Source organism: Podarcis liolepis (assembly GCF_965112155.1).
Source record: "Podarcis liolepis genome assembly, chromosome: 3".
Taxonomy (NCBI): domain Eukaryota; kingdom Metazoa; phylum Chordata; class Lepidosauria; order Squamata; family Lacertidae; genus Podarcis; species Podarcis liolepis.
In genome coordinates this window covers 112,914,933-112,940,921 of record NC_139557.1, presented here as the reverse complement: position 1 = coordinate 112,940,921, position 25,989 = coordinate 112,914,933, and the positions used below count along the sequence as shown (strand labels likewise).

General features: G+C 39.3%; 1 protein-coding gene across 5 annotated transcripts in view; it reads left to right on the top strand.

Annotated features, from left to right (window-relative positions):
• CCDC88A (coiled-coil domain containing 88A) overlaps window positions 1-25,989 on the top strand; it is an 82,495-nt gene that overhangs the window by 33,732 nt on the left and 22,774 nt on the right. For all 5 annotated transcript variants that reach the window (XM_083493997.1, XM_083493998.1, XM_083493996.1 and 2 more), the window contains exons 9-22: window positions 4,607-4,688; window positions 5,655-5,813; window positions 7,971-8,117; window positions 9,070-9,214; window positions 9,987-10,171; window positions 11,728-11,865; window positions 13,457-14,527; window positions 16,256-16,383; window positions 20,727-20,868; window positions 22,195-22,371; window positions 22,794-22,955; window positions 24,538-24,815; window positions 25,018-25,161; window positions 25,476-25,662. In XM_083493997.1, coding sequence (XP_083350123.1) covers window positions 4,607-4,688; window positions 5,655-5,813; window positions 7,971-8,117; window positions 9,070-9,214; window positions 9,987-10,171; window positions 11,728-11,865; window positions 13,457-14,527; window positions 16,256-16,383; window positions 20,727-20,868; window positions 22,195-22,371; window positions 22,794-22,955; window positions 24,538-24,815; window positions 25,018-25,161; window positions 25,476-25,662 — 3,145 coding nt within the window. The remainder of the gene's footprint in view (window positions 1-4,606; window positions 4,689-5,654; window positions 5,814-7,970; window positions 8,118-9,069; window positions 9,215-9,986; window positions 10,172-11,727; window positions 11,866-13,456; window positions 14,528-16,255; window positions 16,384-20,726; window positions 20,869-22,194; window positions 22,372-22,793; window positions 22,956-24,537; window positions 24,816-25,017; window positions 25,162-25,475; window positions 25,663-25,989) is intronic.

The following is a 25,989-nucleotide window of genomic DNA, read 5'->3' as shown; positions in this document are numbered from 1 at the left end:
ACAAGAAGCCGAAAGCACCAGCCTGAAGATGACGAGTGAGACCTCGTCGAAACGTCGCCTAGACACCCCAACTCTTACACGGGAAGACACCCGAAGACACCAAAACCTGCATTCCTGTACCCGTGAAAATCTACGAAAGCATATATATATATGCTCCACAACATATATGCTCCACAACAACCCATGAAACAAACAGTACATAACATATCAGACAGGATCCTCACCTCAACTGAAACCAAAGTACTCTCCAAAGGTTTCAACTTTGCAGTCGCCCCGAGACACATCCCCACGGAAAACATCATATGCGGAGTCGAAGCTAGCCTAACCAAAATCAACCCAGATGAAGCCAATAAAATCAGACTTGAAGTCACCAACATCCTCTGCTCCAGCAAACCACCCAGAAGCAATTTACACAAAGAAGAACAAAAAGCACTCACCAACCTGAGGAAAGACAACAACATAATCATTCTCCCAGCAGACAAAGGTAATGCCACTGTTGTGATGAACACATCGGACTACCAAGCAAAACTATCAAATCTACTCCAAGACCCTACCTACCAACCTATAAAAACAGATCCCACCACCTATCTGGAAAAAACCACCAAATCCAAAATAAAAGCCTCTCCTATCAGTGAAGAAATCCAGCTAAGAATCATCCCCAGAGAAAAATCATCCAGATGCCCCAAACTCTACGGTCTCCCCAAGATACACAAAGAAGGAACACCACTCAGACCAATAGTCAGCTCCATAGGCTCACCTCTACAAAATCTCGCTAAATTTCTCGCTAAGCAACTTCAGCCCTATGCAGAATCCATCGCTTCACACGTTACAAACTCCTTCCAGTTCATAGAAACAATAAAGAAGCAAAACCTACATCCCGATGACCTACTTGTGAGCTTCGATGTTGTATCTCTCTTCACACAAGTGCCCATTAATGAAGCCTTGACAGCCATTCAAAACAAATACAATCCCCCCGAATACATCCTGGACCTGACCAACCACTGCCTAACCAACACGTACTTCATCCACAATGGACAAAGATACAAACAGATAGAAGGAGCACCTATGGGATCACCCCTCTCACCGGTCATCGCAAATCTGTACATGGAACACTTTGAAACCAATGCTTTAGACAAGTCAGAACACAAACCCAAACTTTGGCTCAGATATGTTGACGACACCTTTGTAATTTGGCCACACGGGAAGGAAAAACTAGATAGCTTCCTCACACATCTCAACAGCCTACACCCCAAAATACAATTCACTATGGAAATAAAAGCCAACAACCAACTTCCCTTCCTTGACGTCCTAATCTACAAAAAACCTGATGGCTCCCTAGGACACACTATCTACCCGAAAAAAACACACACCAACCGCTACTTACATGCACAATCACACCACCACCCTGCACAAATAAACTCCGTAGCCAAGACTCTCATCTCCAGAACCAAACGCCTGGCTGACAAAGACCACTTGACAACTGAGTTACAGAATCTCTCAAATGTGTTAATCGCCAATGGATACCAGCAAAACAGGGTTACGAAGCTAATCCAAAAAGAAACACCCCCCAAAAACCAAGACACAGAAGAAAACAATGGCATGGCCCTCCTTCCTTATATCAAGGGCACTACAGATAAAATTAGCAAAATCCTCCATAAACACAATATCAAAACAGCCTTTTGCACCAACCAAAAAATAGCCAATATCCTCAGAAACCCCAAAGATAAAATCCAGTTGGAAAACCAAGGGGTCTATGAAATACCCTGCAAAGTCTGCCCAGCCACGTACATTGGACAAACAAACAGACGAATAAATGCACGTATCGCAGAACACAAGAATGCCGTCAAAAAAGAAGAAAAAGCTTCCTCTCTTTTCCAACACATGAAAGAAACAGGACACGAAATTAATTTTGCAGATTCCAAATTGCTCTTTAACATGGAACATCACCACAAGAGAATAATCATGGAAGCCATCGAGATAGAGAAACACCCTCACAACATGAACAAGCGTGACGACACGTCCCGCCTGCCAGACATCTGGAAATTAGCCCTCCCCACAAAAACCGACACCAGAACCAGAGGCACACAGAACGCCATCTCCAATCAACCACACCAGACCCAAACCCAGACCCTCTCCACAGATAAATTACAGACACCATCCAGTAGCCAAACCATAGTGGCACCTCCGGATGCTGCACCCCCCTGCAATCCCTACACAGATCTGGCTGACACAGGGCACAAAACCACAGCTCGCCCCTATACACGAAGCCAAGCCAGAGCACAACTAAGTGCAGTACAACCTTCTTCTCAGAAAAACTCTTCACAAGCTCAAGAGGTCAAGACACGAAAGCTTTAGCAACTAATCCACACCTAATGACCCTCCTAAGTGGTACTCAGAATATCACTCAAGAAATCACTCAAGATATCCCTCAAGTAATTAAGGAACAAAAGAAGAAAAGGCACACCCTGGGAACTTCCTATCTGCCCAGAACGTTGGAGGCCATACACCACACCCCCTCAACAGTATTTATAGGAACTCAAACACTGAGATCCTGCTCTGTTCCAGTAACAAGAAGCCGAAAGCACCAGCCTGAAGATGACGAGTGAGACCTCGTCGAAACGTCGCCTAGACACCCCAACTCTTACACGGGAAGACACCCGAAGACACCAAAACCTGCATTCCTGTACCCGTGAAAATCTACGAAAGCATATATATATATATATATATATATATATATATATATATATATATATATATATATATATATATAATTTCAACTCCCCATCCCATCCATTCAGAATGCGAGTAGAGTCCTGAATAAGTTTTTCGTCTCCAATACCTCTTTCTGTTCCCCCCTAAAATGTGTAACACTCAGTTTCCTCAAGTTCCTATACTGAACATTTGACCATTCTGGTCAGCACAGCCTATTTAATAAAAGAGAGCAGTGCTTGTATAACAAACAACATACGATGGAACCTTCTCCCTATTGCATTAATTGAAAAGTCTTTTCTGAGGGATTGTGAACTGTAGTATTTGGTGAGGATTGCCAAAAATTGGGCAAAGACACCTTGGGCAAGCTGTCTCTGCCACATTTTTGGCGATTCTCTTCTCTTGCTGCAGCTTCCTATTCCAGGATTTTCCTGAGGGTTCCCTGATTACAATCCCAATGCCTTTTATTGTGGTCTAGTTGATGACTGAAGGGTCTTACAGTGCTTCAGCGATAAGTGTTTCATAAAAAACCCCCCACGTGTATGGAGATTTAAGGAGCAATTACTATAAAAACATTTTTGTGTGTATCCTTGCAAATTATTTTCCTCAAACTTAACCCTATGTACACAGAATCTTTTATATAATGTCAGATGTAGACTGTGATTTTCTAATATTGAATAATTTGGATATCTTTTCTTCATTTTTATGAAGCTTGAAGTAAATTTCCTTTGGGCATGTAAAAATTCATAATAAACTTGGATTCTTTGTTGTATGTATAAGGATAGGAAGAGAACATTTATTTACACATCCTTGCAGAAGTTGATCGGAGGATGATAATTGACATTTTGAGCATTAGACATTGAAAATAAAGCATATATGATGTGACTGTTGACTAGGGTTTGCCTGCTTTTTAATGAACTTTTGTAGTCCTGCTTTTTAGCAGTAGTTCAAGCTTAAGGAATTGGCAGGTGAAACTTTCCTGTTTGAAAAGTAGGCAATCTGATCCATTTGATATTTTATTTAAGCTAGTAGGCTTTATACAATTCTTTATTTGGTTTTAAAACACAGAGCTAATATCCCTTATTGCAGTGGTTCCCACTTGGTGATCCACAGACCCCAGGGGGTCATAGAATCATAGACCATGGCTCATACCAGTCAACTGGGTTGCTTTTTTATTTTGATTATGTATTTTGTGGTTTTATATTTTGATTTTGTTCTGTGAACTGCCTTGAGACCTCCAGGTATAGGACGGTATATACATTCAATAGATTTTTTAAAAAAATTACACACAAACACACTGTCCAAGCATCCCATTTCACAGTGCCCAAAACCACATGAGATCGCAGGGCTCCAAAACACACATTTTTGGGCGCTGTGCTCTCTCGCAGGAGTGCAGCCCAGAAGATGCGCACCATAGTTCTGCGCAGGGACACGTTGGAGGGTATGGTGGTACCATTCACATAACAAAAACTACCACAGAGATATCAACATTTTCAAAAGCAGGGGATCCTAGTTAATTGGGAACCACTGTCTTACTTGATATGCTGTTAACTTTTGAAGAAATCTGTGATCCCCAGGTAAAGAGCAAGCCTGTGTTCATGAAAAAGATGTTAGATAAATTGTACTCACTAAGCATCAAGTTAAAAAATGCATGTGATGTGTTGGTGGGGTTGGGGGGAAGTGACTTAGAGTGCAGAGAGTTAAGCACACTCCCAGCTCTTCCTGGTTCATGTTTGATGAATCCAGAAGTTGGGTTTTTTTGCAAGACAAACAAAAAGCACCCTTCAGGCATCTGAAGTATAAATTCTGGTGTGAACTATGAAGGGGAAGTCTATTCATTTTGTTCTGTCCCTTTCTTCTTTAGTTCCTGTTTTTAACTAAATAATTTTATTTTTAGTGAGGAGAAGACTGAACAGTTACTGGATTGTAAGCAAGAACTGGAACAAATTGAAGCTGAATTGAAAAGACTGCAACAAGAGGTTTGGAAATTAAAGATAACTTCTCAGGCCATTGTGCTTAGATTAAGTATAGTTTATCAGTTTAATTAATTACATGTGTTGTCATGCTCCAAGCTAGGACCCTGAATTAAATAGGTTTTTGTGCTAAGGAGCTCTGGGTTCTGCCTCAAGTCCATATTTTGGTTTTTTTGGATGTGGTATTTTCCTGTTCTACTTGAGGTTCATCCAAATGTTTGGCCAATATGATATTATAAATTATATGAACCCTGTGTTGAAAAGTGTTTCCAAAAAACATAGAAGAATAAAACTGACATGTTGAAAAAAACAATTGGCATTACTTTTATAATGAGTTGTTACTGACTTCATCAGTAATGACAAGTCATCAAACATAACTTGATTCCTACAGTTTAATTGAGTTTAAAGCAAGCAGAGCATGTTTGTGAAACTGGTCAATGGACAACTCAGTCTCATCAAGGGAATAATTCCTTTGAAGAGGAACATTACAGCATTGAAATTGCCTCAACACTTTTATATACATATAAGAAATAACACAGTTATCCTGGGATTAAGATAATTATTTGATTACCACCTTTTCTGTAAAACTAGCAATCGTGTTACAGCAATTGTTTCAAAATTTCAGTGAGAAGGCGAATTTCCAGCTAAATAATGAGATTAATAATATATCGGGGCTTCAGTTTTCTCCACAATTACTTTGAAGCAGACCTCATTGAAGTCATGCTTATTTCCATGTAAACATGCATAGGATTGAATTGCATGCAACGCATGCAGATTTCGTACATGGATCTGAATGCATTTTGTGTTTTGCTTCTCATTGCCTTTAGTATTTTGAATAGCTTAGTGTCTTTCTCCAAGCTTTAATTTTGCCATCGTGCATGAAAACTCAGTGTTGCTCACTGCAGATCTGTAATGTCAATGTTTTCTTCTACAAAATAATTAATAATTAAATATGTTTGTTTCGTTTGCTAGAATATGAATTTGCTTTCGGATGCCCGTTCTGCCAGGGTGTACCGTGATGAACTTGATGCTCTCAGAGAGAAGGCAATCAGGGTTGACAAGCTTGAAAGCGAAGTCAGTCGGTATAAGGAGAGGCTACACGATATTGAATTCTACAAGGCTAGAGTAGAGGTGACTTGAAATTCAAACATTAAAAATTAAAGGTTTTATTCGCTAGTAGCTTCTGAATCTGGTTGTTTTGAAGTCCTGGTTATCACGTAATGGAAAGCTGTGACTAACTGCAACTTCCTAGTTTCTTTCCCTGCTTGTGTGATTCGGGAGCAAAGCGGTTTCATACTAGGGGTTGTATACAAGCACACAAAACTTGTGCACGTCAGTCACTTAATCCTACCCTTCTGTACTGAAGGTTTGTTTGTTTGTTTTTAGTGTTAGGAATTTTGGTGTTTGGATTTATTTATTTTTAAGATTGTTATTACCATTTTTCATAATACAATAAAACATAGAAATGTAGGGAAAAAATCAAAAACAGGGTCAGGAGCAAATCAGCCATAAATCATATGATGTAAATGAAGTTAACTCTTTACTAGAAAAACAGGACCTGCTCAGGAGTGCCAGGCCTAATGCTCACAACAACGCTTTGGTAGGTCTTGCCCCTATGAGGCAATTATGGAGACTGGAGGTCCCTGCCTTCCCACAGCTGCCTAAGCCTCCTCCTCTCCCCAGGTCCTTCCCAAGCACCTGAGACTACGCCTACATGCCTATCTTTGTTCCTCCTGCTTCATGCCTCTTCAGACCAAGGGGGAGGGGAGTCTGTTGCAGCAAGGCGGGGAGAAACCGTTGCTTTTTCACTGGCTGACTCGTCTCTCCCTCTTGGCCCTCCTCCTTTCCTGCTTCTGCCTGTGATTCTAATTCTGGACTTCTCTCTGCCACAGACTCTCCCTGCTCACTAAAGCCTGTTACCTCTTGAACTCCCAACACCTCCTCCTCCCAGGTTTCTCCTTTTGACTTCTCATTGTATTCCCACCACCAGTCCCTGGGCTCTAAGCCTCCTTCCCTCAGGGGTTCCCCAGCCAGTGCCTCCCACCATTCCTCTGCCTCCAGCTAGTCCATGACATACAGGTACATATAGAATTGGAGTCTTCTCTTAAAGATAGCTGTTAACCTTTTGTTGTTTAGTCGTTTAGTCGTGTCCGACTCTTTGTGACCGACCCCAGGGACCAGAGCACGCCAGGCACTCCTATCTTCCACTGCCTCCCGCAGTTTGGTCAGACTCATGTTTGTAGCTTCGAGAACACTGTCCAACCATCTCGTCCTCTGTCATCCCCTTCTCCCTGTGCCCTCCATCTTTCCTAGCATCAGGGTCTTTTCCAGGGAGTCTTCTCTTCTCATGAGGTGGCCAAAGTATTGGAGCCTCAGCTTCACGATCTGACCTTCCAGTGAGCACTCAGGGCTGATTTCCTTAAGAATGGATATAAATGTTAACCTTTACTATCCAAATAATGTAATATCTCCTCCCAGCTCTCACCTAAGATCTTTCCTTTCTCCTCCCAGCCTCTCACCCTGGGAGACCAACATACCCAGGGTCTCTCCATCAACCATCTACCATCCCCATGAGTGGACAATCCCTGGACCCTAATAATGCCTCAAGCAGAGGACTTGGTGTTTGAATTTAGAATCTGCTTCTGTGACTTCCAAAGTGGATTCTGAATATTAATACAATTTTAGCTCAGGGGTCAGAATGATGTAGCTGTAACTGTCAGGAGGTCCTACACATGAGTAGGAGTCCAGCAGAGACACATGCCTGACTGGCATGTTCTCTCCCTCCTGGTTGTTCGTTCGGGAGATTCAAAAGCTTTTTCCAGCCCGAACATCACAGCGACTGATAACAAGAGGCATCAGCACACTTCAGGATCAGCAGAGTATAGGCGGTCAGCGTTCCGACTCAGTTGTGCAGCTTTTTGGCTAAACTACATTTATTTACATATACACACTCAGAGCATCGTAACTCAGCTCCTTCCTCTTCAGCATCAGACAGTGAAGAGAAAGGACAAAAATCCTACATCATGGAAACACAGTAATAAAAACATCCTGTCTCTGTCGCTTCCCACAATGTGGAATGAAAACATACACTGTCATGTGATAAAAACAATCCCATGACTGCAACACTGGGAATGAATCCTAACAGTAACTTCATCAAACTTGTGTGTGTGTGACACAACTCTGTTAAAAGCTTAATTCAGCAAATTATCACTTTGGTTCAGTTCATGCCATTTTTATGTTCTTTGACACACTGATCCTCAGCTTCAGTTTTCTTTCTGATTATTGTAGGAGCTAAAAGAAGATAATCAAGTACTGCTAGAAACAAAGACAATGTTGGAAGATCAGTTGGAGGGAACCCGAGCCCGTTCTGATAAACTGCACGAACTGGAAAAGGAAAACTTACAGTTAAAGGCAAAACTTCATGATATGGAAACGGTGAGCATACAACATGAGACATCAGATGCGTAGGTTTTAAAAACAGAATTATGCAGGATTAATTATTATAGGTGACATCCAGGGATATTTGCCTATTTGCTTAGTAGGACTTCCTACCTGTGTGTTCCAGATCTGCTCTGGAGAGTCCCCTAACTCTGGACTCCTGCTGCACAAGCAAAAGCCTGCTCACGTGACATTGAATGTCACTCTATGAATCTGCTAAGCCATGGTTTGTTAACAAACACAGAATGTTGGCTTTATATTGAATCAGGCAGTTGGTTTATCTAGCTTAGTACTCTCCAGAGTTTTGGACAAGAGGATTTCCAGCCTTGAGATTTCAGGGATTGAACCTGGGACCTTTTGTATGCAAAGTTTGTGCTCTTTCACTTAAATATCGCCATTCTACTAACCTCATCTTTACTAAAACAATTTTAAAAGTTATTAATGATACTACGTTGTGCTTGATTTTTTTTTTAAAAAAATCAACCGGTTTTATTTATTTATTATTATTTATTTGTTTGCTTGCTTGCTTTTTTCTTAAGAAACAAGGATGTTTGATATAGAATGATTTTGGTAACACTGTATTGCTATAACATTCATTAAAAAATTAATGGTTGATTTTTAAAAATTTTGTTTTCAAGGGTAGGATAGCATAGCATCATAATCTTTAACATCTGATAATACGATTGTATATACAGGGGGCGACCATTTTAGATGTGTCCAATTGACATGTGATTGCCAACACACAGGTCCTTTTGTATCTGAAAGAGGGCATGCTCTACTGGGATAAGTTTAAATAGGTCTTTTTTCCACTGCTAACACTAGATCAAGATCCTTTAACATAAAAAGATTAAGTCAGTAGCATTGTGCAAAATTTTTGTTACTGAAATAGGTTGGTGCAATTTGAGGAGAACTTTTAAAGAGTTTTTTCCCCATGTAAACAATGTTTAAGGAACGTGATATGGACCGGAAGAAAATTGAGGAACTTATGGAGGAAAATATGACACTTGAAATGGCTCAGAAGCAAAGTATGGATGAATCACTGCATTTGGGCTGGGAACTTGAACAAATAAACAGATCATCCGAACTTTCTGAAGGTAGATGAAGATTTAATTCTGCATTTTCTTATTTTCTTCTGTTTATATGGGAAATAGGCAGCTGAACATTGCAAATACTCCACATGCTGTAAACAGATATTCTGTAAACAGTTCTCCTTGGAGGGCCCAAAGATGGAGCCATGTGAACAAAGTAATATGGCTCAACAATAGATGAACCATAGGCGTAGTTTGGTGTTTGGGCTGGGATAGCTAAATATATGATAGAGTGGTACCTCGGGTTACATACGCTTCAGGTTACAGACTCCGCTAACCCAGAAATAGTGCTTCAGGTTAAGAACTTTGCTTCAGGATGAGAACAGAAATCGTGCAGCGGTGGCGCAGCAGCAGCAGCAGGAAGCCCCATTAGCTAAAGTGGTGCTTCAGGTTAAGAACAGTTTCAGGTTAAGAACAGACTTCTGGAACGAACTAAGTACTTAAACTGAGGTACCACTGTAGTTTAAGGAAGGTTGCTGGTTGGATTCACATGTAACTCCAAACCAGAGTTAAAACACACAAAAGTGTATAAGCCAGCAACGCACCATTATGTCACATCATGTTTTGTTGACAGTAGACAAATGATCATTAAATTATGGCTAAGTCTTATGGGATATTATGTCTTCAGTGGTATGTGGCAGCATAACGATCAAATAGGGAGTGGTGTGGTTCGCTTCAACATGATTCCAGGGTGCAGTGTCAATTGCATATAAGAAATATCTACAGATAATAGATGGGAAACTTAAGTCATTGCCTTTTTTTTTAAACAAACCCACAGCGCCACGAAAGTCACTTGGTCATGAAGTGAATGAACTGACATCAAGTAGGTTACTGAAACTAGAAATGGAAAACCAAAGTTTGCTAAAGACTGTGGAAGAGTTGCAAAATGCAGTGGGATCTGCAGAAGGCAGCAGTTCAAAAATGCTGAAAATGGAAAAGGAAAACCAAAGACTAAGTAAAAAGGTACCATTTTTATTGTATTTTTAAAATAGGAAGAAGGTAAATCCCAGCAAATAATTCAAAAATGGAGTTTCTAAAAACATCTTAGACTGTTAAAGTTTCTGTAAGCTTTCTATCATGAACTTCATTGTAGGTTCCCTGTCTTAAGTCTCGTTTTAAACAAATGTTTTGTTTAATATTATCTGTGTATGTTTAGCCAGAGGATTTACTGATTAGTTTGACAAGCATTTTTTGAAATAAAGCAGCTGTTAATGGTTTACTTTTTTGTGTGTATACTTTTTCAAAATTATATATATTAAATATGTGGCCTATTTATTAGTTAGACCTTTTCTGCTCTGTTTCAGGTAACTTTTCTCAAAATTGGAACAGGACAGAAAAAATTGACAAATGCCTTTTGATACATAATAAAGAAAACAAAAATTCTGCTTTGTTCTAAACCCATCTTTTTAAATTTTGTGGTGTTATGCTACCTAGAAATATTTCATCCAAGTACCGTATTTTTTTCTCTATAAGACTCACTTTTTCCCTCCTAAAAAGTAAGGGGAAATGTGTGTGCATCTTATGGAGTGAATGCAGGCTGCGCAGCTATCCCAGAAGCCAGAACAGCAAGAGGGATTGCTGCTTTCACTGTGCAGCGATCCCTCTTGCTGTTCTGGCTTCTGAGATTCAGAATATTTGTTTTCCTCCTCCAAAAACTTGGTGTGTCTTGTGGTCTGGTGCGTCTTATAGAGCAAAAAATACGGTATATTTTGCTGTAACTGTATATTAATGTTTTGGTGGGTTACACACACTCTTAAGTTTCCCTTGGCAAACCAGGCTTCTAAACAGCAACCACTTTTGAAGGCACAGTTTGGAATCAAAGCACACCTGCAAATAGCATAAAAGGTGCTGGTTATCAGTGCTAATCAGCAGACCAGGAGCCTTCCATTTTTTATTAACTGCAGTTGCCTGTTTCTTCTATACCCAACAAAGAATGATTAATCCTAACAATGGTTTGGTTGAAACAAGCCGCCTTCAATTCTTGAGTTATGAATCTGACTTGTTTCAACAAATTGTGGTTAAGATTAACCTACAGTAGAGCTGGGATGTAATGCTAAACTCTGGCTAATCAAAAAACAGATGTGAAAGCTGCTGATCTACACTTCACAGCCACACTGGTGGAGGAGAATGTAGAAGCCCAAGGCTTGCTGCAGTTTATCGCTGTCAAAATAATGATTTATTATTATATTTAAAGTGTTTTTGATTCTAATACAAATAACTGTTTTAATCCACAAGATGTTCAATGTATTTTAACACTCTTTTACAAAATGCAGTATAAATTCTTGTGCAGAACAATATTTTCAATAGAAGCTACATAAATTTTCAGAAATGAAGGTATTGAAAAACCAGATATTCTGGACACTTCTGTATGTTGTCCTTGGTCTTTAATTTCTCTTATAGGAAAATTTCATTTTGGGGGATACAGACTTAAGAAACAAATAATAGCTACAAACTTTCAGCATATCTTATACACTGTAATGTGAAATTTTATCAATTTTATTTTGTTTTTCTCTCTCTAGCTGGAAGGACTTGAGAAGGAACTTTCTGAAGAGAAACAAGGTCTTCAGAATAGTCAGAATCTTAGCAAAGATCTAATGAAAGAGAAAGCCCAACTTGAAAAGACTATTGAGACTCTAAGAGAAAACTCAGAGAGACAGGTAAAATGACAAAGATTTCCGCTTGTCAACCATAACTTTCTTTAGATGGTCAAGACTGACATTTTAAAATAATTGTATATGTTATATTATAGGATATGGTAATCATGGTCAATTTTTCCTGCTACCATTTTCATGTTTTTTCAAAGATGTTATTTGCCTTTTTCTATTCCTCCACTTTGTCAGAATGCCTTGTGGGTGGACTATGTCCATGTTTTTCCACTAGTATCTAAGCAGGCAGAGAAGCTTCATGCTTTAGTAATCGTCTGTACTGCGTTTCTTTCAGTCCTAGTGTTTTCTAACATTGCAATCCTAACAATGGATTGTCTCCAATGCTAATCGTACTTGGAGTAGCTACAGTGACATTAATAAGCTCTTTTAAATTATGGTCCTTAATTTCAGTGGCTCTATTCTGAGCAAAACTTAGTTGGCTACAACCCTGTTTACCCCAAAGTTCTGTATTTTTCCGTGTATAAGACTAGGGTTTTGGTTTTTTTTACCAAAAAATTCAGTTTCAAATTGGGCTCATCTTATACACGGGTAGTGCTGAGGGGTGTTTTCTTAATTTGGAGTCCCCCAAAATAGGGGGCGTGTTATACATGGTGGCATCTTATACACGGGAAAAATACGGTAAGTCTAGTTGAATTCATTGTGACTTACTGAGTTAAGTAGAATTGGAATTGTGATTCAAGGATCCATCACCCGCTTTAGGATAAGAAAGACACATGGACACGGTATATAAGGTTAATGAGCTTAAAAAGGCCACAACTTTATTGATTACAGCATGTGAGAGGTATTGGCTTAGGCATTGGATGAACCACAGCGAGTGACTCCACCCCCTCAGGGAGGGGTGAGTCTATCAAGGGTTAACCAGTGGGAGGAGCCTGTTGATGCAAATACAACTGAAAGCTCCCCCTGATGTTACCGGGGGGTCGTGCCATGGGGTAGCAGCACAATGGACGGGAATTGCTGCCGCTAATGCAGCCGCGTTTGAGCAGCGAAACCCCACCCCCAAGCCTCCACCTGGTTGGTTGGCTGCCCCGGGGGCATGGCGCAGCAGCCAGGATGGCTGGGCAGGGGCCAAAACGCCCCCTGCCAAGGCGGGAAACGGCTCCCACTCACAGCTCCTCCCTTCTGCAAGGAGGAGAGGCTTTGCAGTTTAAGTGCTTAACTAAGCCCTTCCTCCTTGGCAAAACCTTTCCAATTCTACTTTAGTTCTTTGGGTCATACAACCATTCATAATCCTGAGCTCAAAGAAGTCCAGGTACCAAAATGTTAGCCTTCCATCCTCAGTCAGTACTGTTAAATGAAACCCCATATGTTGGTGTAACGGACAGAATTCTTAAAGAAGAACCCTGTGAGATTCTAGAGCATCTTGCTCTCCGATGCCCCGAAATAGGATGAGATCTGGGTTTAATAGGTTTGTAGGTGAGGCAGTTCTGTGATTGCTTCACAACATACCTAAGACTTAACTTTATTATTCAAACTGGCTTAATACTTTTGTGCTCTTTAACTCTTGGAATATTTTTTGTAACTAATTTTGTTAATGTAAAATATTTTTAGCCTGATTTAAACTTTCATTTTAATTACTTAGATTAAAATCCTGGAACAAGAGAATGAGCATTTGAATCGAACAGTGGCTTCCCTCAGACAGCGTTCACAAATCAGTGCTGAAGCAAGAGTGAAAGATATTGAAAAGGAAAATAAAATTCTCCATGAATCTATTAAAGAGACAAGCAGTAAATTAAATAAGATAGAATTTGAAAAGAAGCAACTGAAGAAAGAGTTAGAACATTATAAAGAGAAGGGAGAAAGAGCAGATGAACTGGAGAAAGAAGTTCAACATCTTGAAAAAGAAAACGAACTATTACAGAAAAAGATTACCAACTTAAAGATTACATGTGAAAAAATAGATTCCTTAGAACAAGAGAACTCAAGTCTAGACACTGAAAACAGAAGGCTGAAAAAGACTCTAGATAGTCTTAAAAATCTCAGCTTTCAATTAGAGTCATTAGAGAAAGAGAACACACAACTTGATGAAGAGAATTTAGAGCTCAGAAGAACAGTTGAAACTTTGAAAAGTACAAATATCAAGATGGCTCAGTTAGAGCTAGAAAATAAAGAACTGGAAAGTGAGAAAGGACAGCTTCAAAAGAGCCTGGATCTTATGAAAACTTCTTTTAAGAAGACTGAACGCTTAGAAGTAAGTTATCAGGGTTTGGATACAGAAAACCAAAGACTGCAGAAAGCCCTAGAAAACACCAACAAAAAGATTCAGCATCTAGAAAGTGAACTACAGGATCTAGAGACGGAAAATCAAACCTTACAAAAAAACCTGGAAGAACTCAAAATCTCTAGTAAACGCTTAGAAAAATTAGAAAAAGAGAACAAGCTTTTGGAACAAGAGACCTCTCAGCTAGAAAAAGATAAGAAACAGCTGGAAAAAGAGAACAAGAGGCTTCGACAACAAGCAGATATTAAGGACAGCACATTAGAAGAAAATAATGTAAAAATTGGTGATCTGGAAAAAGAGAACAAGTCACTCGTTAAGGAAATTGGTATATGTAAAGAAGCTTCTATTCGTTTAAAAGAGATTGAAAAGGAAAATAAAGAGCTTGTAAAAAGAGCCACCATTGACAAGAAAACACTTGTCACATTACGGGAGGTAATATTTCCTACTGAATGATATACTATAATTATAAAGGGTAATGCAGCTGTAACATTCAAAAAAATCTAACTGTCAATTTCATGCAATAATTCATGCAAATTTAATGTATTTTTGTTTTATTTGTATATTATTCAAACACTATTCATGAGCTTGGTGGATTCTGAGTTGCTCATACATTAAGAAGAAATGGTGACAGAAGATGTTCATGCTTCTTTTTGTGCCCCCTGTGTAATGAGCAAAGCAGAAATGTTTGCATTTGAGCCATGTGAATATCATGGACTTGCACACTGCAATGCAGGCAACAGTTGCCAGCACTTCGTTTGCTTTCACACTGGGACCTGTTGGCACTTTTGAGGCATTGTGGAATAATTACTACCTTGGAAGCAGAATTAAAATGATGGTTTCTGTGTAGCACAGGTGGACTGTATAATATCTAGCTCTTGCCCTCCTCATTGCTCCTTTTCTAATATTTATTCATAAGCAGGTCCCCTGCAACATTAGTTATTAGCTTCCTCCTTGCAGTAATGAGTCAGCTTCTCTTCTCCATGGTGACGTCTGGTTTCCTTTAATTCTCCCCCACTTTACTTTTTATACTGAAATGATAACCATTTTGCTATGAAACAGTGAAAGGAAACCAGTAATTTACACAGGCACCAGAAGCTGACTAATTAAGGGCTAATTGATAACTAGTCCTCCAGGTGCATACGAACTGAAATGAAGAAACTGCAAGAAGGAAGCTTTTCATTGAAGGGACACCAGTTCTTAAAAGCTGTGATGGCACTTTGGCTGTTCACACTGAACAGGCTGGTTCTGTGATTGTGTTTCATTGCAAAAAAGAGCAGGAGTACAACAGCGACAATACCAGAATACAACCATTTGACAATCTGGATACTCCCTAAAAAGCAAATGAATAAAGAAAGACAATTTCAATGAAAGGAGCTAGCATGAAAGCAATTGTTATAACACTTGATGGCTCTATTATTCAGGATCATATGCACTGAACATTTGAACTATCTTGTTGGATTTAGTAACTTAATATAAAATTAGTGGGTTGTATCCAATGGTGGCTTAATGTGAGGGGAAAATGCTTCTGCCCAAGCAAACTGGGTCACTTCATCTTTCCTACCTACCTACCTACCTACCTAACACTTCCCCAAAGCTGCTTCTGAGGGATGTGGAATCCACTGGGACAGAAGAGGATACGGTTGGGGAATTGGAGAAGAGTGAGTTTTCCAATTTAAACAAAAGTTATTTCTGCTAAGGCAAGGCCAGCATTGGATATATTAACTACAAAATACCCAGCAAAAATAAAGGAGGCAAACCTTTGAAATGAATTCATATTTGTTTTTGGAATATAATTGCTGATTAACTAGAAGTTTATGCAGTAAGTGTGAATAGGATGGAGACAAAATATAGTTTTTTCAGAGAGCTGAAGGTGGTTTGAAATAAGGATCACAGCTTTATTGCATGTATCTACATTTTAATTTCAAATCTGGCAAACTGATTTGGCATATTTTTGAAGAATTTTCAAAAACCTAAAAAAAGAAAATTAATGGGAGACAACTGAGATAAAAAATATTTGTGTTCAGCATTGAAAGGGAAACCTCTCTTAAAGCCACTTTCAACTTCCTTAAAATCTATTGCCTGAGTCTCCTGTTGTAGTCTCTAGAAATGGCATTATTGCAATATTATACGTTCAACACATTTTCAAAAATCTATTTAAAGGATTTGGTGAATGAAAAACTGAAGACACAGCAGATGAATAATGATTTAGAAAAGCTTACACATGAACTTGAAAAGATAGGTTTAAATAAGGAGCGCCTCTTGCATGATGAGCAGAGTTCAGATGATAGGTGAGTATATTAAGGCCTCTTTGGAATAGGTTGAGAGCAGTTCCTTATGGCATTCTGCAATAACTGTTTTTCACAGGATATGCTCCTGAATGTATCTGAACAGCTACTACAGTGTGCACTTCTTTCAGGTTCCACTTTCAATTTTGTTGTAAGAAATTCTGTATGTCATCAGAGGAGTAAACATCTCTTTGCAGAGTTGGTATAGACATTTTGAGCACTTTTCTCCAACAGTTATTTACTATATCCTTTATAATAGATTCCTGAGTCTATCAGCGGGGGGGGAAAATCAGTATCTCTGAAAGAGCTTTTGGCTCTCTTCAGCTTACTCCATCTGCCAATATAAAGCTAATAGCATACAAACATCTGTTTCCTTTACTTGGTCATGTGTTCCATCCTGTTCCTTGTGGAATTGGAGAAAATATGTGTTAACAAAAGCAGAATACTCCAGCTTCTGACCAGCCCTCCTGTCAGCATGCCACTCAGTTGAGAATAATGACTGGCGCTGTAGTCTGTTATTAGCAGTGATTGACATAATGATGGTGGCAAATTCAGAACCTTCTATCTTGAGAGGAAGCCAGCATTATAATTGTATGTATCCAGTCTTACTTTCAGGATACTGTTGAGACAATGTAAGCTTTTCACAGTAAATTATCAATACTTTCCCCTTTAAAATAATTTTAATTGCTTTTTTTCCACCCTAGAAGGTTTCATTTCTACTTAGTTTTCAATCATTAGCTCCTGACAACTGCTTAAGAATCCTAGTTTGGTGCCCATGGAAGGGGTTCATTTCTATTACAGAGTGATGGATTTGATGTGGGAAGACCAAATTCAGTGGCAGTGATGTTGGCTTAGGGAGATGTTTGTGAGAGAGAAAGAGAGGATTGAATAGAGAGGTTAAACAATGAATTTTTTTATTGTGGTGAGAGGCTTCAATGGAAGGAGTAGATTTTTAGTGTTAACTCGGTTTATCATCAGATTTTGGAATGGTGGGTGTCTACAGGATATGATGCAGTTTGTGGTTTCAATTACCTTCACTCAGTCTGGCTGCTTGTGTGTTCTAGTCATGATAAAGTGCTGTATGCCCAAGCCTGGTGCAGGAAGCATGTTATGCTGCTAGCAGGGGCCACCCCAAAGGGGAACACTTCTTTGGGAAGCAGTGTGAACCAAAAATTTACCCCCTTTTATCAATTTTATTGGCCAGCGCCTGCCAACCTAGCAGTTCGAAAGCACCCCTGGATGCAAGTAGATAAATAGGGACCGCTTACTGGCAGGAAGGTAAACGGCGTTTCTGTGTGCTGCGCTGGCTTGCCAGATGCAGGTTTTGTCACGCTGGCCACGTGACCCGGAAGTGTCTCCGGACAGCGCTGGCCCCCAGCCTCTTAAGTGAGATGGGCGCACAACCCTAGAGTCGGACACGACTGGCCCGTACGGGCAGGGGTACCTTTACCTTTACCTATTGCTTGTTCATTTCTATCTTTTTGGGGCAGTGTTGTGTTTTCTCTAGACTGTTTTCAGGGTAAGAGGCTGAAGGTGGTCTAGAGTAATGTGTGTTGTTGTTGTTTAGTCGTTTAGTCGTGTCCGACTCTTCGTGACCCCATGGACCAGAGCACGCCAGGCACTCCTGTCTTCCACTGCATCCCGCAGTTTGGTCAGACTCATGTTTGTAGCTTCGAGAACACTGTCCAACCATCTCGTCCTCTGTTGTCCTCTTCTCCTTGTGCCCTCAACCTTTCCCAACATCAGGGTCTTTTCCAGGGAGTCTTCTCTTCTCATGAGGTGACCAAAGAATGTGTGTTAGAGAATATTAATTTCATGCCTATGGAGTGGTGAGTTTTTATCCCAGATGAGAGCTGAGGTGTGTCACATTTGATATTTTTATTTTAAAAGTATCTCATAGTTTGAGTTCCCCTGACATTAACCTCTGCTGTATTCCTGTCATTTTGTAGAGGTGGCACAGGGTGGTAATATGTTTAGGAGGTGATACAGAGGTGAACAAAGGTATACAGTGGTATCTCGGGTTAAGTACTTAATTCATTCCGGAGGTCCGTTCTTAACCTGAAACTGTTAACTTGAAGCACCGCTTTAGCTAATGGGGCCTCCTGCTGCTGTCACTCCGCCAGTGCACAATTTCTGTTCTCATCCTGAAGCAAAGTTCTTAACTCGAGGTACTATTTCTGGGTTAGCAGAGTCTGTAACCTGAAGCGTATGTAATCCAAAGCATATGTAACCCGAGGTACCACTGTACAGGGAGGAGAAGGAGGGCTAGTTACATCAAAGCCCAGGCTCCTTCTGCTTCTCCCGCTGTATTTCAGAATCTGGGGGTGCTAGTAAGCCAGCTCCCTCCCTTGGTGCTGTGTTGCTAAATGCCAGGTCTGTTCAGAATAAAATATTAACCATTCACAATTTGATCCTGGGTGAGGGAGCCAACTTGGCATGTATGACTGACACCTGGATAGATGAAGTTGGTGGCCCTAAGCTCACCCAGCTATGTTCACCTGGACACTCAGTGCAGCACCATTTGAGGTCAGAGGGATGGGGCAGGGAAGTTGCAGTTGTGCATAGAAACCTCATCACCCTCACCAGGAGACCAATCCATACTGTGTCTGGATTTGAGGGATTGTTTGCGTTGTTGGGCCAGAGGGCCAGAACAGGGTTGTTTTTACTGTACCATCCACCCTGCCGCATTAAGTCTCCCTAACTGAGCTGGCAGAGGTTATCTCAGATTTGATGTTGGAAAATGTTTTCATGGTGGTGTAGGGGAAACTTTATTATCCATAGTGAAACTGTCCCATATGGACCAGTTCAGGACTTCATGGTCTCAATGACAGCCATGGAGTTGTCTCAGTATATCTGTGTCCTCACACCAGGTTGGACATAACCTTGACCTGGATGTGACCTTGACCATAGGAGAGCAAATTACTTTCTGAGTGAAATAGTTTGATTCTCGGAATGGATAATGATCAGACAAAATATATGATGCCATGAAAACTCTTGCTTACCTTTACATAATTTTGCTGTACTTGGCCACATCTATATTTGTAAGTATTCCCATATTTGCACCACATTCAGTCTGTGTGTTGACCTTCTATCCCTCCTCACATACACCCTCTGTTATCTCTTGGCAGCATAGGGATGAACAGAGTGCAGCGTTTCCATTAATGTGAGCCAATGTTATTTCATGCTTTCTTAGCATTACATCACTTTAAGCCAGGAGAAAAATTTCCCACAGTCCAGTATTCAGAGGACATGTATGAAACGTTGGGAACTTGGCTACAGATACAACTGATGTGAAAACAAGAGTTGCTGTAGACTTAACTTTGCAATAAAATGCAGAAAGCAAAGGGTAAAATCAGATGTGGACAGCATCAGTCAATTTGGCTATATTGAGCAGTGGAAGTACTACTTTAGAAATTGCAACTGTAGTGTTAGGTTCACACCAATTGTGGGTATATATAGGAAATCATCATGCACCTGTATGTTTATTCCTTCTCTTCTCTGCTCCCATTATGTTTTGAAGAACCAGGGTTGTGTGGTTCAGTCCTTTGTAGTGGAGGGTTGTAATCAAGCTCATTTTTTTATCTTTGATTTTGTTGGACTGTAGCCAGAATGAAGACTGCTCACCAGCAATTCAGTCTCTTTGCATTCTGCATTATGTGCCAGAACTCTCAGTATGATTAAATGTACATCTTCCGTTCTCTTAAGGTGTACCCAGACCAGCATGGGTGACACATCTCAGTTTTGTCCTCTGTATGTGTACACTTTCTGGAATTGTTTCTTTAGAGGTTGCATTATTTTCTTGAATATTCTCCATTAAATACATTTGATGAAAGTGGTGGCAAAGGGATTAGGTCATGGCCTTTGAGGTCAGGAGATGGTGTTAGGCAGCTTCCTAAATCTCCATAGTAGCCAAATTTAGATTTTAAATTGGTCAGATGAACAAGTGCGATAGTGCTAATGCATTAATTAAAAAGAGGACTGTGTCAGTACCCACAGAGTAGAACTACTTCTGTCTAAACAGTTTAATGAGGTGTAAGAATTTGTACAAAATCTTGCATGTTTCAATCTCTTTTTAGATCACTGCAGACGTCATATTTTGAATGTTTTAAATGGTTGTTTTTATTGTTTCAACTGATTATTTTATTCTCTTTGGATTTGTTTGTTTTTTACATTCGAGTGGTTTCTAAATTTTATGAAATAAATAGAACAACAGGCAGTGAAGGCAGCAGACTGTTGGGTGAACAGATTTATTGAAAAACAGTCAAGCTATCACCTTGATGAAGCTTGTATATTAGGGGATTGTCTTCTTCTTGATAATTAAAACATTGTAATTCTTTCATTAACAGCAAATACAAGCTACTGGAGTCAAGATTAGAATCCACATTGAAAAAGTCACTTGAAATAAAAGAAGAAAAAATTGCTGCTTTGGAAGCTCGATTAGAAGAATCAACAAATTTAAATCAACAACTGCGCCAGGAACTTAAAACAGTAAAAAAATGAATATTTATATTACCTTAGTTTTCAGTTGGTGCATAAATGACATAAAATTTCTTTAAATTGTTTCTAACAGTTATAAAGGTGTTAGAAAAAAATCTATTTCTTATATTGTCAAAAGTTTTTTTTCTAAAGATTTATGCACAGTGCTGCTTTTGATAAGCAAAATACATGCTGAATCATACTCTTGCTTTCTTAGTGAAAAATGTGTATATATTACCAATTTATCTTCACAGAAATATATGAAAAATATTGGTTTAAAAACAATGCTTTCCATGCAGAAAACATTTTGTTTTTTGACATGGCAAATTTTAGATGTTGCTGATAGCAGTAATTAAAGTGCTGTTCAGCTTCATGTTTAGCCCCTTTCTGAACAGCTGCCACTTGAGACTGCAGCATGTGGCTTTGCTAATTTTTGCTAGCATTTATTTATCTATAAAAGTATATATCTATACATATGTATGTATGTATGTATGTATCTGTATACCCTCTCCTAAAGTATCAGGGTAGTGTACCAGCAATCAAAAAACATAAAAAATTAAAAGCAGTACAAAACAATGATTAAAATGATTGAAATAATAAACCCTAATGATTAGAATCATCAAAATTTAAAACAAGTGCATGGGCCTGTCGGTGCAAAAGTCTCCAAAAAAAGGCCACAAAGTCCAAAATGTGGATGCCTGCTGAATCTCTGCTGGAAGAGTGTTCCACAATATGGAACTTCTGGTTGAGGCCTATCAGGCCTTTGTAGCATGGGGGACAACAACCAGTACTCCTCAAGATGACCTCAGTGTGAGTGAACTGCAGTATAAGGGCTCAAGTGGTCCTTGTGTAATGTGAAGTGGAGTAGAGGCTAGTGGGCCAGTTAGTTGAGCTGAATGAAACTACACCTGAGACACTGAATGGTAGGCATGTTTGCAAAAAGCTGTGAAAGTAGCAGTCAAAGTCCCTCAGAAAGATGCTCTCCTTGTCATTAGTCTACCTCAAAAGGCCAGACTACGCAACAGACATGAGAGTAACAATTGGGTTGCCACCAAATCCCTGTAAAGTCTGGGGTGGGGTGTGATCTAAGCTGTGCTGGGGCAGGAAAGAAGGCGTGTTGAACTCCTCCACAAACCATACTTTCCCTCTGAAACTGCCTCTCTTATTGCTTTTTTCCCTATGGGGATCAAAGACAGGTTGGAACCTTTGGTGAATGAAAAACAGCTGTGGCAAGGCCATTTTTTCTAATTAAATAATAATAATAAAGTTGCCTTGGCATGCTTAGGACTTAGTAGGACTTAGTATTTTACATTTGAACTTGAATTCATTGATCTTTAGGTGAAAAAGAATTATGAGGCCCTCAAGCAAAGACAAGAGGAAGAGAAAATGGTACAGAATTGTTCATCAAAAACTGATGAAGAAAGTTTGTCTGTCAATAAATGGGAACGAGAGAGCCAAGAAACTACTAGAGAACTTTTAAAGGTTAAAGATAGATTGATTGAAGTTGAGAGAAATGTAAGTAATAATTTGGATTATTTAATAATTTTACCCTAATTGTCAGCCTGTGTAGTATATAGTAAGCCACATTTTGTTGCCACGGATATAACAAAAGAATAGGCTAGTAATTAGGGTACTCTGATCTAATACTGTGCTTCAAAGAACATACCGTTTATTGGAAATAAATGTAGTTGATTTCAGCATAACTTATTATGCCTCTCTGCCTGTCTTATTTCTCTCTTGCATGCATACATAGGTATACCACATTGAGTAAACCCACTTTCATCAGAAAGCAAACCCATGCTTTGTGTGATTTCTTCTGACTGCAATAATGTCTCCATACTTTGGATTGTTTAGCGTAAAATAGAAGTCTGAATTTAATCAATATTTTGTTCATTTAAATGGTGCGTGTATGTAATACATTTTGTTCCTTTTTAAAGAACGCAACTCTGCAGGCAGAGAAGCAAGCCCTGAAAACACAACTAAAGCAGCTTGAGACGCAGAACAATAATGTGCAGGCTCAGATTGTGGCACTTCAGAGACAGACTGTTTCCTTACAGGAGCAAAATACAACGCTACAAACTCAGAATGCCAAGCTTCAGGTTCTGTTTTCACAAATTTGTATTTATCTCCCAACCGCAATATAGAATTTACAAGTGAAAGCCTTGCTGTTATTCACATGGTAGTAGCAGCAGCTATTCTTGTGACACTCATGGAAAACCTATATTTTGAACATAAGTGGTTTGACTGGTGGGCAGTGCCCCATCTGTAGTAACTCCCTAGCTCCCTGGGCTAGATCTGCCTCCTAGAACCAAGAAGTTCCTTTGGATAGCTCCCATTACTATTGTTTTGTACTTCATTTTTTCACTTCTTCGATGATCACATGCCAGTATCATTTTGAGTCCCTATATATCCCTTTTGTGGTGCTATGGCTTAAGTACTGCAAGATGGGGGGGGGCTTGTTCTACAACCCTATGATTCCATCTCTTCATGTTAGAGAGAAGTCTCTGATTTCCCAACCCTAATTAGAACTTGGTAACAAGAGTCAAACATTTGGGTTTCCTGCTTCTGTTACATTTAGGTATCTTAGAGACAAAAAAACCATTTAGTTCCTCTTGCATTCTAGAACAGCTGTGAAATTTTTTAGAAGGTGAATCTATAGGAAAGGATCAGAAGAATCTCTGTGAGGCTAGATGTAGAATTTGTAATCAGTACAGGCGTCCCCCCAGTTAGGTGGGCGTTACACCCTTGCACTCATAAGTGAAATCACGTGAAGTGGGGAGCACCCTTTAAACACCTCTTCTTTCTCTTCAATCCATACACAAAATACTGTATCCACAGCTAGAATGGAAGCTATGGGGTTGGCAGGAGGCTGGCAAACACATGCTGTTAGGCGGGGAGACTGAGCAGCGGAAACAAAGTACTGCTGCTGTATCTTCTATCTCACCATTTCCTGGTATGAGTTTATTTAATTGTTTCCCAGCGCCACACGTACAGTGGTACCTCAGGTTACATACTCTTCAGGTTACAGACTCGGCTAACCCAGAAATAGTGCTTCAGGTTAAGAACTTTGCTTCAGGATGAGAACAGAAATTGTGCTCCGGTGGTGCGGCGGCAGCAGGAGGCCCCATTAGCTAAAGTGGTTCTTCAGGTTAAGAACAGTTACAGGTTAAGTACGGACCTCCGAAACGAATTAAGTACTTAACCCGAGGTACCACTGTATATGCAGTTGCGCTTCAGTAGAATGTGCCTAAGTGGGGGGACTCCTGTATTTGCCTAAACAAGCCTAATTTAAGTATTTCACTGCTGATCCTCATGTTATTTCTGGAGTTGATTTAGGAAGCATAGGACAGGAGAAAATGTCCACTTTGACTGGCAGTGGCAGCTCTCCAGGGTCTATGTCAGAGGTTTTCTGTACCACCTGTTACCTAATCCTTATAGTGGATATGCCTACAGATGCAAACTGCGGAGCTATGTGCTGAGAGTGCATTGAATGCACGATGCCCCAGTTTGAGCTCTAGCATTTCTTCGAAGAGATTGGGGAAATTGCTCTGAGATACAGGGTTTAAAACCTGTTAACAACCTAGGACCTCAATTGGCTAATTCTGTAGAAGGCTAATTTTGAATGAGTACACCACAAAGTACTTTGTTATTGATTGTCCAATGTCACTTTGGCAATTGTAGGTAGAAAATTCTGCTATTAATTCGCAAAGTACATCTCTCATGAATCAGAATGCACAATTGCTGATTCAGCAGTCCACCTTGGAAAATGAAAATGAGTCCATAATCAAGGAACGTGAGGATCTGAGATTGCTATATGATTCACTCATCAAAGATCATGAGAAACTGGAACAGCTTCATGAACGGCAAGCTACTGAATATGAATCTCTAATTTCCAAACATGGAAACCTTAAGTCAGCACACAAGAATCTTGAGGTGGAACATAAGGACTTAGAAGACAGGTGATTTCGATATATCAGTCATAACCAATTTGCAGCTGAATCTGAAAATCCAGATATTTTATAATTATTGAATTATTTAAAATGTTAGATCTTAAATCCTTATAATCACAGCCGTGTTGAAAGTGGAAGCTGTATTCATAATAACCTTTTGTAATTAATACTTGAGAATAGAATTAGTAATATTATATAATCCATTTGACAGATACAATCAGTTGCTGAAACAAAAAGTGCAATTAGAAGAACTGGAAAAAGTTCTCAAAGCAGAACAAGAGAAGATGCTACAGCAAAACAAAAAGCATGAAACAGTAGCAGCGGAATACAAAAAGCTTTGTGAGGAAAATGACAGGTAAGAAAACAAAGCTAATGAATAATTATCTGAATTAAAGTGTATGATTAAATGTGCCAACTATATTTTGCATTTACCCTGATCTTAACACAATGCATGAAAGTTAGAAACCCTTAATACGTTAGAATAAGAAAAATACAATCTACAGTATGCTCATAGAAATTGGTTATAAGATACTGCTACAAACATTATGACAATGTAAATCTCTCTTTAGTTAAATGTGAGCATATGATATAACTGTGCAGACACTTGTTTAATTGTTAATTTTGTGAAAACCTACTTTAATTTTGTTTTCTGTCCATTTTTAATTACAGATTGAATCATACATATACGCAGCTTTTGAAAGAAAATGAAATTCTCCAAATGGATCATAAGAATTTGAAAACATTACTGAACAGTTCTAAACTGGAACAAACAAGGCTGGAAGCTGAATTTTCCAAACTCAAAGAGCAATACCAACAGCTGGATATTACGTATACAAAACTGAATAATCAGTGTGAGGTAATGAGTTTGCATTTCTTCAGTAATGTTTTATTATAGCCCTGCTTATTCATGACAAAAGAGGCTTTTTTAGATTTCTACAGTAATGTGTTTATCTTTATGAGTTTTCTGTAAGGGTTGTAATAGTTGAATTTAGTAATATATCTTAATAGTTTTGAAGCTGTCTTTGTATCATGTTAGGAACAAACTTAGGTCAGTCGTTCTGCTTATTCTGGAATTGTTCTAGTGATTTTATTAAGGAATTAGTGGCGGTGTTCTGACAAGTTGCTTTAAGACTGCATGTATCCTCTTATATCAATCAACCTAGTCTCTTTGCACTCATTGATA